The sequence below is a fragment of the Cynocephalus volans genome, chromosome 6 (assembly GCF_027409185.1).
Source record: "Cynocephalus volans isolate mCynVol1 chromosome 6, mCynVol1.pri, whole genome shotgun sequence".
NCBI classification, from domain to species: Eukaryota; Metazoa; Chordata; class Mammalia; order Dermoptera; family Cynocephalidae; genus Cynocephalus; species Cynocephalus volans.
The window spans coordinates 92,605,461-92,620,351 of NC_084465.1; the positions used below are offsets into that span (position 1 = coordinate 92,605,461).

General features: G+C 33.4%; 1 protein-coding gene across 2 annotated transcripts in view; it reads left to right on the plus strand.

Moving 5' to 3' along the window:
* ZNRF2 (zinc and ring finger 2) overlaps positions 1-13,551 on the plus strand; it is an 88,320-nt gene extending 74,769 nt beyond the window's left edge. Inside the window, exons 3-5 of one of the 2 annotated variants that reach the window (XM_063099888.1) lie at positions 2,889-2,994; positions 8,932-9,011; positions 12,429-13,551. In XM_063099888.1, coding sequence (XP_062955958.1) covers positions 2,889-2,994; positions 8,932-8,989 — 164 coding nt within the window. In that variant the 3' untranslated portion in view covers positions 8,990-9,011; positions 12,429-13,551. Of the gene's footprint in view, positions 1-2,888; positions 2,995-8,931; positions 9,012-12,428 lie in introns of those variants that run through there. The other variant, XM_063099889.1, reaches the window with a different exon arrangement.
* Positions 13,552-14,891: the final 1,340 nt, after the last annotated feature.

The following is a 14,891-nucleotide window of genomic DNA, read 5'->3' on the forward strand; positions in this document are numbered from 1 at the left end:
TTAAAATAACATATTTTTAAAAGTAGGAGGGTACTTCAGAAGATTAATGGAAAAATTCATATTATTTATCTTTTAATTCCATTGTTCCACGAACTTTTTGAAGTACCCTTATGATTCTAATGTATGTATCATTCTATTATATGCAGATTGGATTTATCTTCATTGTATGTAAATTTTCTTATAGTATACAGTTGAGTCCTTTCAAAATAATATTCTCATCTCAAAGACTTTAAAAAATCTGTTGCAAAAAGAAATGAGACCTGGTCATAAGTCAGCATAAAAATTTTATAAGACAGTTATTTTTTGTCAGCAGTGTATTCAGACGCTTGTACTTAGTGGATTTCTGCTTATTACCATTTGGTATTGGGAATCTGTTAAATGAGCTTCTCTGGCTAAAATGTGGCAATACTGTTTATGTTTTTAAAGCTGGCTTATCTTTTTCTTAATTTAGGATAAATGAGATTTGGTGGTTCATTTATACTCAAATTTAGATGTATTGTTAATATATTTAAAAAGGTGGAAAATGTGGTGCCCTGGTTCATCAATTCTGAGATGCACTTAACTCTGAAAATGAAAGGGCTCTGAAAATCAATGTTGTGTCATAGTTTAATGGAGACATTTTTTCTTACACCATGATTTATAAAATTAATAGTGCATCTGTTTCCAGGTGGCAGAACTAGGTTCTTGGTTCATCCATGAAAGAAAAATCTTTCATGGGACTGACAAAAGGAAAGGAAGAGGGGAACAGAGAAACGGAACGGAATGCGCCAAAGAAGTGCACGGGCATCTTCTGCCAGGGAGGAATGCACACACACCCCCTACCCCTTGTTCTTTTCCATCCCAGTTGGGAGCCCCTAATGGCCATCGCCTGCCCCTCCTGTTCCTCCTCCTGTGCAGGTGCTGTCTGATTCAGTCTGAATATTTATGAGCAGCCTCCCAGAGGCATGTCCCTATTCTGCCCTGCCTTATATCTTGTAATCATTCATGACTTATATGTGATAAAAAGTAGTGATTGATTTTTTTGAAGTATATTGTAGAACTTACATTCACATAATTCTTTATTATGATGTTAGTATACCTTTATGGTGAAAAAAAATCTAAGTGGTGGCAATAATACCGTATTATCTGGAATTAAGACTTTTACTAAGATTTTAGTGTTTACTTCAGACCCTTTTTGTTCTCACTGCTGTCATCCTAGTTTGTTGCTTTACATTAAACTGGTTACCATTTTGATTGAAAGATATGCAGAAAAATAAGAGAAAAATGGATATGAAGAGAAGGAGAAAAGGCTTGTGATCCAGGGTGGGGTGGGGTGGAAGTAGTGGAAGAAAAATGGGGGAAGGGAACTTGAAGGAAGTGACAATAAACAGCATTTCCCATTTATCCAGCTTTGCTTGTCCTGAAATCTTTTCCTGCTTAAGTCTCTGATTGTAATATATTAGCTTGTGAGCTACCCAATAGTTAAAATCACTACTGACATACTGCCTAGCTTCAGCCAGTATAAACTCTTCTTTCCGTGTCCCTCCTTTATTCTATAGAAGTTGCCCTGTTACCACCTCCAGCCTTATGAGTAAACCATCCGATACCTTCCCTTCTATAGACCAAATAGATAGAGAGTCTGTGTTTTCTCTTAATGTACTGTCTCAAATAGAATAATTTAACCATTTCTTATAAAATGCATTTTTGTACAAGGAACTATTACAGATTTGTACACAACTGAATGTGTTGGTTTTTACAGAAGTCATGGGTATACCAGACAAGTACTTAATTTTTAAAAACTTTCCTCCCTTTCTCTTTCAGCATTTAGGCAGAAATTAGTTCAGTCTTTCCCCTTTAGCTTATTTGATTTTTATTTCCAAAAGCAGTAATTTCTTTCTTTATTGTATAAATTCATATTGCATGTTTGTGCTTTAGCTTTCCACTCTCTAAACTTACTGAGAACGTATATTCTTGAACAGTTTATCCATTCTCTTCAGTAATGACATTTTTAGTTATTCCGCATGTAAAAAGAATCACCAAGCTTATGTGGCTAACATCCTTTATTTTAGGCAAATCCTTTTAAAAATTAAAACCTAACATTAAAATATAATTTAAATTTTCAGTATAAAGCATGAATTGAGAGAATTTTTTTTTTCCTCCAAAGGAACATTTGCTTTATAAAGAGGCTTATCCTTGGAGTATTTTTAATATACTATGGAGTTTTTTAAATACCCTGCAGATCCTTTTGAAAGCCACTCTAATTGCTGCCTGTAGTAGGCTTGCCATTGTCATGGAAAAATTATAAAGAATTGCTGCATCCAATGTATGAAATCCTCAAGTTTCCAAAAGTCTTTTCAGAATCTACACAAAAGCTTTGATCTTCCTCTATTTTCTTGAGTTAAGCAGCTGTTAAAAGTCCCATATTCAGGGTGATTTCTTTAGCTTATCCAATTTTGTTTTTTTTTAGAATTTTAAAAATTATAATAGTATTTTTTTTTCATGTCTTTTCAGCCACATTACACTCTAAACTTTTTTGAACCATCTTGGGGATCAAAATAATATTGATCAGTAGGAGAAGGAAAATGAATTTCAAATTACAAACAACTAACTTACTGAAAGTTTTAGAGTAAAGTCCTTGGCAGGTTGGGGGATTCTATTCTGGTCTTGCTTACTGTAATACCTCCATAAAATGGAAATGGAAATGTGAAACAATGTCTATAAATAAAGGTAAACATTATTCACTCATTTATGAATAGTGTTTCAAATACGGATGCTGAGGTTTATGTATTTCTGACAAAAAGATATGCCAAGTTAGGTAGAATCACTACTCTTTATAAATTACCATTCACATTCTTTTTTCAATTTGATGGATGGTTTTATTGTCCTGAATTCATTTTTTCTTTCTTCAGAGGACGTACTGAGTAAAGACGCTGGGGAATGTGCAATATGCCTTGAAGAATTGCAGCAGGGAGATACTATAGCACGACTGCCTTGTCTATGCATATATCATAAAGGGTAAGTTTATTTTTATGTTAACCAGGTTGATATTAGAATAGAATATTGTTCTCACATTTCCAAACATTGTAATTATGTTACTGGATGGCAGTTCCAGGTTCTTGGTCAAACTGTGAAGGAGAACCTTTCATGGGACCTAGGGAAATCCTCAAAGCAATGACTACCTGCTCAGTGAAAAAAGGAAGAGGGACTGATAGATGGAACATTCAAACAATAGGGCTTTATTGTAAAGTGAAAGAGTATGTGCAGAAGGGTATGCAGGCAACCTCATGAGTGAGGAATGCCCCTGGGTTCTTTGGGAGAGGGTTTATGGGTTTTTTCTCTATCCTAACTAAGAGGAGGAATATTTGGCTGTGGGGGGGAGGATCTATGGTGATTAAGGCCTAATAGGCTGATGCGAGGTTGCATTAGTTTCCTCTCATGCACCCCTGAGTTTCTGAAGTTTTTGGTCATGCACAGTGGAGTTACTTTTCCCTTAACTTTGTTCTTTCCAGTCTAGCATCACAGATAGAAGGTTGTATAGTGGTTGTCTGCACTTTTGTTCTTTCTAGTGTGCAGGTGCTGTGGTTTTGGTAAACTGCAAAGTTCCAGGTATAGCATGCTGATTGGTAGGGTGGTTAAGTTGCTGCCAGCTGGTTATGGGTTCATTAACTGCCAGTCAGGCGGCTTGGGCCAATCCAGTCTGAATATCTATGAGCAGCCTCCCTAGGTTATGTCCCTATTCTGTCCTGCCTCAGTTTAATCTTCATCGAAGCCTCCCCACACACACTTCTTTAAAAACAATGACCTTTTCCCCCTGCCAATACTAAGCTTGAACCCACATCTGTTTGTACCTAAAGGCTACCATTTTTTAAGCATTTACTTTGACCCAAGTATAGCTTCTTAAATAGGTTATCTCATGTAAGCCTTGTAACCACTTCATTTTACAGCTGGGGAAACAAGCCAAAAGACAATAGGGAATTTCTCCACAGTTACATGGCTAGTAAATAGGAGAGCTGAGATTCCAGCAGATTTGGAATCTGCTTGACTGCAAAGCCCATCTAGTTTTTCTCACATGGTCTTCTTGCTTTCAACAATAGAGGGAAATTTTTTAAGTTAAAAAAAAATTAAGGTAACTACAAGAAGAATAAAAACTATAACTTTCAAACCAATGAAAGGAGTAAAGTAGAATTTTACTTGAAGGTGTGGGGGTGAGGAAAAGTGTAGAGAAAATAGAGTAAATAATACAAAATTAGGAGTCAAAACAAATCAAACATGTCAATAATTATAATAAATGTATATAGAACAAACTTAGTTGAAAAACAGATTGAAAGATTGTGATATGTTGATAAGCAACACACTTAAAAGGATATAGGAAAATATGAAAGTAAAAGCATAGAAAACTATATTCAATCAAATACTAACTAAAAGACTACTGACAAAGCAAAACTAATATCAAAGCAAACTTTACAGCAAAAAAGCATTATTAGAGATAAGTAGAGTTATTATATAATGATAAAAATATATAAATTTTATTTTTTGTTCCTAATAACTTAGTCTCAAAATAAAATATTTTAAAAACTGTCAGGAGAAATGGACAAATCTATTATCATAATGGGAAACTGCAACACACCTCATTGAGTCAAGTAGACATGCCCAAAAAATCAGTCAAGACCTAGAAAAATTGAGCAATGCAGTGAACAAGTTTGATCTCATGGCTATGTGTGTGTGTATCTGCACCCAGCAATTAGAGAATACATTTTCTTTTCAAGCACACATGGAGTATTATAGAAATTGATCATATTCTACCCCATAAAGAAAGTCTCAGCAAACTATAAAGAATTGGTACCATACAGAAGGCTGTTCTCTGATCACTCTTAGACATCAGTAATAAAAAGATAAATAATCTTCACATATACTTCTAAATAACTTGTGGATCAAAGAAATCATAATGGACCTTACAAAATACTTGGAACTGAATAATAATGAGAAGTTTTTGACATGTACATAGAGTAGACATGTCAAAACTTCCTTGAAAGGCTGGTGTTAGAATGGAAAGAAAGGCTAGAAATCAATAAGCTAAGTTTCTTAAGAAATTAGAAAAGGAACAGCAGAATAAACACAAAGGAAATAGAAAGAAAAACATAAAGACCAGAGAAGAAAATAATGAAGTGAAAAAATGACACACTATAGTAGAAACCAACAAAGGCAAAAGTTGGTTCTCTGAAAAGACTAATAACTGGATTATTTCTAGAAGGAAAAAATAAGCAGTAGAGGAATAAAAAGAGACACATGACTTCAGACACAGCAGAAATTTAAAATAATTGGAAAATTCTGTGAAAACATTATACTCTTGAATTAAAAAATTTAAACAAAATGGGCAGTTTCCTTAAAAGTATAATTTTGTCAAAGATGATTCAAAAAGAGGGCTGGCTGGTTAGCTCAGTTGGGTAGAGCACAGTGTTATAACACCAAGGTCAAGGGTTCAGATCCATGAACTGACAAGCCACCCAAAAAAAATCAAAAAGAAATAGAAAACTTGAATCAACTAATAACTATTACAAGCAGTTAAGACTAAACCTGCAAAACAATATAAAAAAGAGAAAAGAAAAGAAAAGAAAACCCTGAAAAACAGGCCTGCAGAGACAGTTTGATGAGTTCTGCAGGATATCCAAAGAACACCATGTTATCAATCTTAAATTCTTCCCCAAAATTGAAAAAGATGGAAGGATCCATTATTTATTTTATGAGAACAGTATAAACTGATCCCAAACTCAAATACAGTACAAGAAAGCAAATTAGAAGGCACTCTCATTTATGAACATACATGCAAAAATTCAAAAACATATTAGAAAACCAAATTCAACGATATATATCTAAAATAATTCCTCATAACCAAATTGTATTTATGCTAAGAATGCAAAGATATTATAAGATTAAAAAATTTATATATGTAAATTACTACATTAAAAAATTAAAGGAGAAAGACCATGAGCTCAATAAATGTGAGAAAGCTTTCAGTAAAGTTCTATATTTTCATATTAATGATTTTAAAACAAAAGCTAAGAATAAAATTAGATAAATTATTAAAATTAATGAATTTATAAAGCAGGGTTGCCAGATATGATATTAACATGGAAATCAATTGCATTCATATCCCACTAAGAAAAAAGAAAATACCACTTTTCAAAAAGTAAGAAAATTAGTGGCAACAAAAACTACAAGGTCTGTAAGATACATTAGGAATAAATTCTACAAAAGGTATGCAAGACTTTCCTTTAGAGAAAATTTTAAAACTCTACTGAAAAATTTTATAGGAATCTAAAATAAATGTGGAGGAGGTATATCACACTGTAGATAGGAAGACTCAGTGTCAAAGATTTCATTTCACCTCAAATCTGTATGGTTAATACTACCTCAGTCAAATGTCAACTTTTTTTTTTTTTTTTTAATGTAACTTGACAAGTTGATTCTAAAAGTACACATGGACCAAAGATTGAAGGGCGAAAGATAGTCAAGACACTCATGAAGAACAGCACTGTGTTGATGGGACTTGTCCTATACAAATTTACTGTAAGACTATATTAGTTAAGGCAGTGTGGAAATGGCACAGGTGAGCCAGTGCAACACAGTGGAATCCATCAACATTCATGCCCACGTGGAGAGACATCATATAGCATGGAGGTTGAGTATAGGCTCTGGAGTCAGGACTCCCAAGATTTAAATCCCAGCCCCTCTACTTATTCTCTAGGATCTCTGTCAAGGTACTTAGTTTTTCTCTCAATCTGTAAGATGAATCAGTAATACCAACTTCATAGAGTTATGAGGGTTTAAATTAGTTAAGTTTTGGGAAGTGCTGGCACATAATAGATGCTAAATAAACATTGAATAAAAGGGAAAAATGGATTTTTCATAAATTGTACTGCAGTGTAATAGACAAAGAATGAACTGTTCGATAAATGATACTGGGATCCATTGGTTACTGATATGGTAAAACAGCTGAATCTTCTATCTTACATTTGAAATAAAAATAAATTCTAAATACCTAAATAACTGCCTATGAAAGTCAAAATCTAAAGTGGGGGAAAGAATATAGGGAAAAGTTTCTGACCTCTTGGTAAAGAATTATTTTTTGTCTAATAAACCCCCCACCCCCAACTTAAAAGAAAAATTAGTAAATTTAACTGTATTAAAATTTAAACTTATTTGCATTACAGCACTGCAAAAAAGTGAAAAACTAGACCTTAGACTGTGAGAGTGTTTTTCAGTGTTCTCCTTCAGTGACTTTCTGTAATTCAGTTAACTCATTGTAATTGGTAAATGAAAGACTGATGACAATATAATGACGTGATCTTACTGGTTCAGGCATAATATTTCCCAGCACATTAATGTTCTGCTCCATCGAGTAACAACAGGTGAAAGCATATGTGGAGCTAGAGCTGGGTCTGGAGCTCACAGACCCCTCGAGCCCATTCACAAACCCTTCACACGCAGGTCTGTGAGCTAGGTAACCGGCAAAAAGGTCCTTGGAGCCTTGGTTGAAGAAGGAATAGTCTTTATTCAGCATACACATCTAGGAGCTAGGCAGTACAAAGGAGAAACTCAGAAACTCAACCGCTACCAGCAAGGTCCAAAGAAAAACTGAAACTGAGCAGCTGCCAGCAGAGTAAACACGCTCTGTTGTTAGATGGGAGCTCTCTGCGCCAGCCTGCTTCACAAACTGCAGAACACACAAAAGCAATTAACTAGAAAGATACTTGGGTGTGCACATGCATACTAACTCCACCCACACAACTTGTTTACAAGAAATGTGCTGCTTGACCCTCCAGCCAGACCTGAGCCAGGGAGCCTGACCAAACTATCCTATTTTCCCCACAGCATATATGCTAATACAGCACTTGACGAATACCCCTCTCCCCATGCTCTTGCTTGTGGTTCAGTTAGGACAAGGGCTTCATTTTAGAAGTGTTTGTGTCACAGTTCTTATGTGCTGCACACTGGTTTTTGTCTCCATGATCCAGCACTTGTAATCCTTCCTTAGTCTTTTTTCTGTGAAGCTGACTTCACCGCTTTTAAAAAACATCCTATATAAAGTAGTATTCAATAAACACATCTTTGTTCTGGTTACAAAGTTGTGTTGAGCAGTCTGTCTCTAACCTGATGAGCACTTGAAGTATGGCTAGTGTGACTGAGGAACTGGATTTTTTTCTTTTCTTTAATCTTAATAATTTTATCAGTTGGTGATTTTAAACTTAAATAACCACTGTGGTTCTTGGCTACTGTACTGAATAGTACAGATCTAAAGAGAGTATAGTAATATGCAGTCTAATATTTAACTTCTAATAAAATCAGATCATGAAATATTTTGTAAATGCAAATGGATGATGCTATATTTATTTGTGTGTATATGTATTGCAGGGTGGAATCGAATTAAAAATAAATATTTAATGATCATATATAAATATGGTCTTTTAAAATGTCATGCAATATTGTCAAAGATTAAAATTTTAAATGTTATGCAATATTGTCAATGATTAAATTTTAAAATTTATCAGTGTTTTTGATTACATTGATAGGTGACATGAACAAGTTGATATGTGCATAAATGAATAACTTTTCTGAAAAGGCATATCTATCCAAATTTGTCATTTAATTTTGAATGTTGGTAAAGTGGTAGGTAGTTCTTTAGATTGCTTTTGAGAATAGTTGTTCTGTTTGAACTTTAAAGTACTTTATAGCACAATTTTGCAAAGATTTTTTTCCTTAATGGCTTAGAATAATCAAAATATAATAAACATATTCTTTTAGTTATATTATGTATTTTTAATGGTCACTAAAAATACTGATTTTTTTTCTGCAGCTGTGTTAAAGTCAAGAAGTGAGCATTTTATTATGACTGTCATAATATAAATAATTAAACATAAGCATTTCATTTTTTCTTGTTTTGTTTTTTTCTAGCTGCATAGATGAATGGTTTGAAGTAAATAGATCTTGCCCTGAGCACCCTTCAGATTAAGCATCAGATTCCAGTTTTATAGGTAATTTTCTCTTTTTTGTTTTAATTACTTTTTACAGTATTATCCTGAATTACACATTCTCAGCCATCATTTTTATTCATTCATATTCATTCACGTGTTCATTGAGGTGCACGGGTGTGTGTGGGTGTGTGTGTGTTCTTCTGTACCAGATACTTTGATAGGCTACTGTATAGGAAACTCACAAAGTACATTAAAAACAACATAATTGATTTCTGAATAGAGTCATATGTTGAGTAACTGCTACATTCTTGGTACTTTAGAACACATTCACTTATTTAATTTTTGTTTAATAATGAAAAAAACCCATGAAGTACATATCTTGATCCCATTTTTCCAGTGAGAAACCTGAAGGTCGTAGTAGTTAAGTTCCATGACTTTAAGAAAAAAGTTGTACCATACTCATCAAGCTGTTAAATGCAAATAGCTTTCGTATATCAATCATACCTCAATAAAGTGATTTAAGAAAAAAAAAAAGTTGCACCAAGTGTGCAAGGTTATGCAGTTAGCAAATGGAATCAAATTTCATACTCTTGTCCACAACCTTATAGGTATGCTCTTAAGTAATGTAATATACTGTAATTCTAATCATTTAGCATTATTATGTGCCAGGCATTTTCTAAGCATTTTACATCTATTGGTAACTCATTTCATTTTTATAACAATCCTTTGAGCTCAGTACTATTACTATTCCTATTATATGCAGATGAAGAAATTAAGTATAGAGAGTTTAAGAAACTTGACTTGTCAAGGTCACATAGCTAGTTTGTTGGTGGAGATGGGATTTGAACTCGGGCATTCTGGCTTCAAAGAGTATGTTCTTAGCAATTTTGCTGTTATTAGGTAGGAACATTTTCTTCGGAAATTTGCGTAATGGTCCATTCATGCAATTAAATGATTCACCTTTGTATCCTCAGTGTGTAATAAAGTGTCTGTCTATATAGTAGGCCAAAAAAATTTTTTTTAAAAACCGAATGAAGAGTTTTGCTATGCTGACTTAGCTTTTTCATGGTTCTGCATTAACTGAGAATGTTCAGTGAATTGAATGATAACCTTTGCATTTTTTTTTTTTTTTGTCGTTTTTTCGTGACCGGCACTCAGCCAGTGAGTGCACCGGTCATTCCTATATAGGATCCGAACCCGCGGCGGGAGCGTCGCTGCCTCCCAGCGCAGCACTCTACCGAGTGCGCCACGGGCTCGGGCCCCCCCCCCATTTGCATTTATTTCAACAACTCCTGCTCTTAAAATTGAAGATGTTGGTGCTCAGGTTATAAACACACTCAAGGAATTCTGTTGCTCTGTTGATGAGGATAATTTAAGAGTAGCAGATTAGAGTATTGACAAAGGAGATTTAAGGTAACTTGATAGCAGCCGTAGCAACTGAAACAAGAACTGCAAGTGAGACCTCTGTCATAATATTAAGGCTGGGCATGTTAAATGTGAAAGCCTCTACTAGAAAAGACTGTCAGCTTTTGAATGTTTTACTGTGAACTTAGATCATACCTTGACACATTTAAAATGTGAATTGGTATAAGATTTCTGGGTAAAGGAAGTGTAGTGATAGAGTAGTATTTTGAGTATATGTGCACATATGTTTTTATTTCACTATGAAAAAGACTTTTTCAAGAGGTGGATGCTTTTTTTTTCCCCAAAAGATGATTGGTAAAGGGATCTCAACCCTTGGCTTGTTGTTGTCAGCACCACGCTCAGCCAGTGAGCCAATCGGCCATCCCTATATAGCATCTGAACCTGTGGCCTTGGTGTTATCAGCACCAAGTGAGCCACGGGCCGGCCCCAAGAGGAATGGATGCTTTAGAATGCTTTCAGTGTCACCTTGTGTCTGGGCCAATAAAGTAGAACTATGGCTAAAATTATAGAAGCATTTTAAGAGACATACGGAAAACCAATGCTAATAAAATGAAGTTTTTATCTTTGAGCATCACTGATTCAAAACTTTTGAGCACTGACATGATGCTCAAAGGAAATGCTTTTTGGAATGTTTCAGATTTTGTATTTTTGGATTGGGGATGCTCAAGTCAGTATGTATTCTGCACATATTCCAAAATTTGAAAAAATCTGAAATCCCGAACATTTCTGTTCCCAAACATTTAGGATATGGGATATTCAACCTGTATTTTACACGCCAAAGTAATATGTCTAAATTTTTTATAGGTAAAATTTGTCATTTTAGAGTCTGTCTTAGTGCATTTGGGTGGCTATAACAGAATACCTTAGATACATAATTTATAAACAACAGAGATTTATTCCTCACACTTCTGGAAGCTGGGAAGTCCAAGATCAAGGCTCCAGCTGATTCAGTTTCTTGTGAGGGCTCGTTCATCATTTATGGCACCTTCTATGTGTGTCGGTGGCAGAAGAACAGACTCCCTTCAAGCCTCTTTTATTAGGACACTAATCCCACCTCTTAATACTATTGCACTGGAGATGAGGTTTCAACATGTGAATTTGGGAGGAACACAAACATTAACCCATAGTAGAGTTGATAAACAATTTTTTGTGTGAAGTGAAATTGTATGGTATAAAATTTTTTTTTCATGGTCTAATCAGCTAAATTTTTCTTTTAGTGTCACAGTGAGTTTATGGGATATATGGAACATGCGTCTTATCTCATAGTTAAAATGCACATTCTGTTGGTTTTAAACAGAATTTCCATTTCTTTGTGTTAAGTATTAATATTATCTTTGTATTTTTTTGTATGTAGAACCTGAGTTGGAACCTACTACATGGGGCGGGTTGAACTGTCTAGTCAGCTGCCTATAGAAATCTGAACCCCATTCTATTTCTATGGGTCTTGAGTTATTTTTTAAAAATTATAAACATGGAATATCTTAACTTTTTCTTATTTTTGCTTCTGTTCTGACTACTTATTTGTCAAATTATAAATTTTCTCTTTCTCTTTTGCTGTCCTAGATTTAAAGTGTATGGGTTTGAAGATTTAGTGTTGCTAAAACATTTTTTTAAAAGGTGATATGTAGCAACAAAGCCCAGTCTTTCTGATATCCTTCAGCATAAGAGTTTAATAATCAACCCAAAGTAGGGATATATGAATATCTGAGGGCTTAATTAGTTAAGAAATTGTTTACTATTTTTATTTTGGAGTTTTTAGTTATTTAGGGAGGTCCTAAAAAGTTAAGGATGTGTGCGTATGTATTCTTTACTCTGGTGTAGTCTCCATTGTTGAAAGGGAATAACTCCTTATGTTTTGTTTATTTTTGTGATTATTTTAAGCTTTAATTGGTCCTTCTGTGTTTTGTTCCATTCTTCTGTAGAACATAATTTTATGAGTTTTTGGAATAGTAAGGGTATGAAAATTTACAGCAACTATAACAATGTTCATGGGATTTTGATTTGTATTATTTTGAGCCATTGCTTAAACTAAATTTACCTTTTTTTACACAGGTTTTCTTGTCTTTTCAAGATGCTTGAAAAACCAAGAGAATTTGAGGCTCTGTCTCTGGAAAAACAAAAACGTAGAAATACTCAGAAATCTGAGTTCTGTGAGTCTTGGTAATACAGAGATGGACAATCATACAGAAAAAAAGTCCTGCTGAAGAAAGGACAATTCCCACAGAACTCAGTGTACCAAACATGCATATAAAGGACACACAGGGATTTTGAAAATGCTGCACATCCCTTAATAGTCATCTACATAGGTAATACTGATAAACATTTTGTATTCATACGCCAAAGTTAACTGATTTAAAAGTTGATTTACTTTTTATTAAGTCCTCTAGAGCTGTGCAAGTTGTGTTTTGATTTGTTTCATTTTGTTAGTTTGGGGTCTCTTTATTTTCCCCAACATAATGTTTATGCATTCACATATTCTTAAATTGAAAACCACATAATTTACTTTTTGTAAATTAAAGTCTTAAATGTGAAACCAAGAAATGTAATCAAGCAGTAAAACATTCTCTGAATGTAGACCATGATCTCAAGTTCTTCCATTCCCCCTTCTCCCCGCAAGAGTGGAAACTAGACTTCTACATAGGAAAGCTAAAATATGTTAATATTTTTAAATTAAAGGTTTAATATCAGAATGCAGTCCAAAGAGTAAATCAGGTTACATAATTACCTTTCAATTAAGTATAGAATTGTCCACTGAATTGCAATTTATTAAATATATTGTTTCTTCTAAATAAAACTGCTCAACAATTAATCAGCAATGAATCATCTTGCAGCTATGCAAATTTTTTAGAAATACAAATTATCAATTTTAAGTGCTGCCAGCTACAATAACTTTGTTTTAACGGGTATTTTTTGTTTGCTCTTGTCATGTAATTATTTTTATTATGCTTTGCATCTCCAGGCAGTTTTCCCACATTTGGGTAAAATGTTTAGCAGGTTATAAACTTAATAACTTATGAAAAGGGTAAAATAATTTTTTTGGGAGTGGAACTTGGAATAATTTGAGAGATATTTTATATATTTTTAAAAATCAGAATTTAATTGGGATGCCAGATTTATATAGCAATTTGCATCTTTAATTTTCCAGATAATCTGGAGATTAGCCTTTGATAAATGATTTTTTACAGCAAATATGAAGATTTTGTTAATTTATAATTTATTAATGTGTCATTACTGTAATTGAAAATGTTGTAGAGACTTTTAAATTCAGTCTTGTGTAGAAATAAATGTATTAAGCAAAATTATGTCATTAAATATTTCCATAAAATACATCTAAATGGATAAAAAGAAGAAAGCTATCAGGGCTACAATAGTGAATGTCTTTTTTTTTTTTTTAATATCAAAATTACCTGTAAGTAGATTTTGTGTTTTCAACATAGGGAAAATGTTATCAGTGAATATGTAAGCAGTGCACTTTACTTAGTTAATTGAAAATTGCATTATACTGTTTTCTTATTTTAATTTTTCTTTAATGTATTTGAGTATTTGCTTTTTAATTTAAACTTGCTACTCTATTCTTCTCTAAATTTTTTTCCCTACTCTACTGCTTCTGTTTCATATTTTTTAAAAGGACAAGTACAGGAGCAACTGCTGCTATCCAGAGAAATTTGTGTATTATAAATAATTAAAAGAGTTTTAAATTGCTTTATGTGTGATTCTAAACCAGATAACATTTTCCCTAAAGTTATGCTGTGAAATGCCTTTTGTTATGCTGCAATTGCTGAAAGAATCCAAACCTCCATTGTGACAGTTGACAGCACAGATTCATAGGTGCTTTTTCACCAGTTATGGAAAATATTCTTCCCTCAAGGGAAACTTTCTTCCTTAAATTTTTTCTGTTATCATAAAATCTTAATTTGAATCCATTTTATTTTGCATTTTCAGTTTTGTAAGCTTTCACACCCTTACCCTCATCCATCCCCCACCCGCCAAACCTCTTAGAATGTGAATAATTGATTTGTTTTTTACTACTGGTGTATTGTTAAGAATTATTCTGTCGTCTTCCATACTTAAAGGAAGAACTTTATTACAGCCGTGGTAATTACTGTATATTCTCCTGGAAGTTGATTTTCTGATATAGTTTACTTGTTAACTTTAAATTTTAAACTATATTGATTTAAGTTCACTTTTTCTTCTTTATCCTGTACCATATCCTTATTAATTCAGCCTCTGTGAAAGGTTTTGTGCTGCAGCTGCTGCAATAGAAGCTTCTGTGGTTTTAAAGGAAGTTCAGTGTTAGTGTCAAGTGCTACTTGATTATTATATTTGTCTAGAACAGTATTTACTTCAAATCTCTTTATAGCAATATTTTTTGTTAATATTTACAGAAGTTGACATTTTTACTTTGAATTCAGCCTCTATCAATGACTTCCTAAAAAGGAAAATTTAGAAATTGAAAAAAACATGTTTGTAAAGCCCAAATGCTCCATTTTATTTAAAATCAAAGTTGTTATTCTG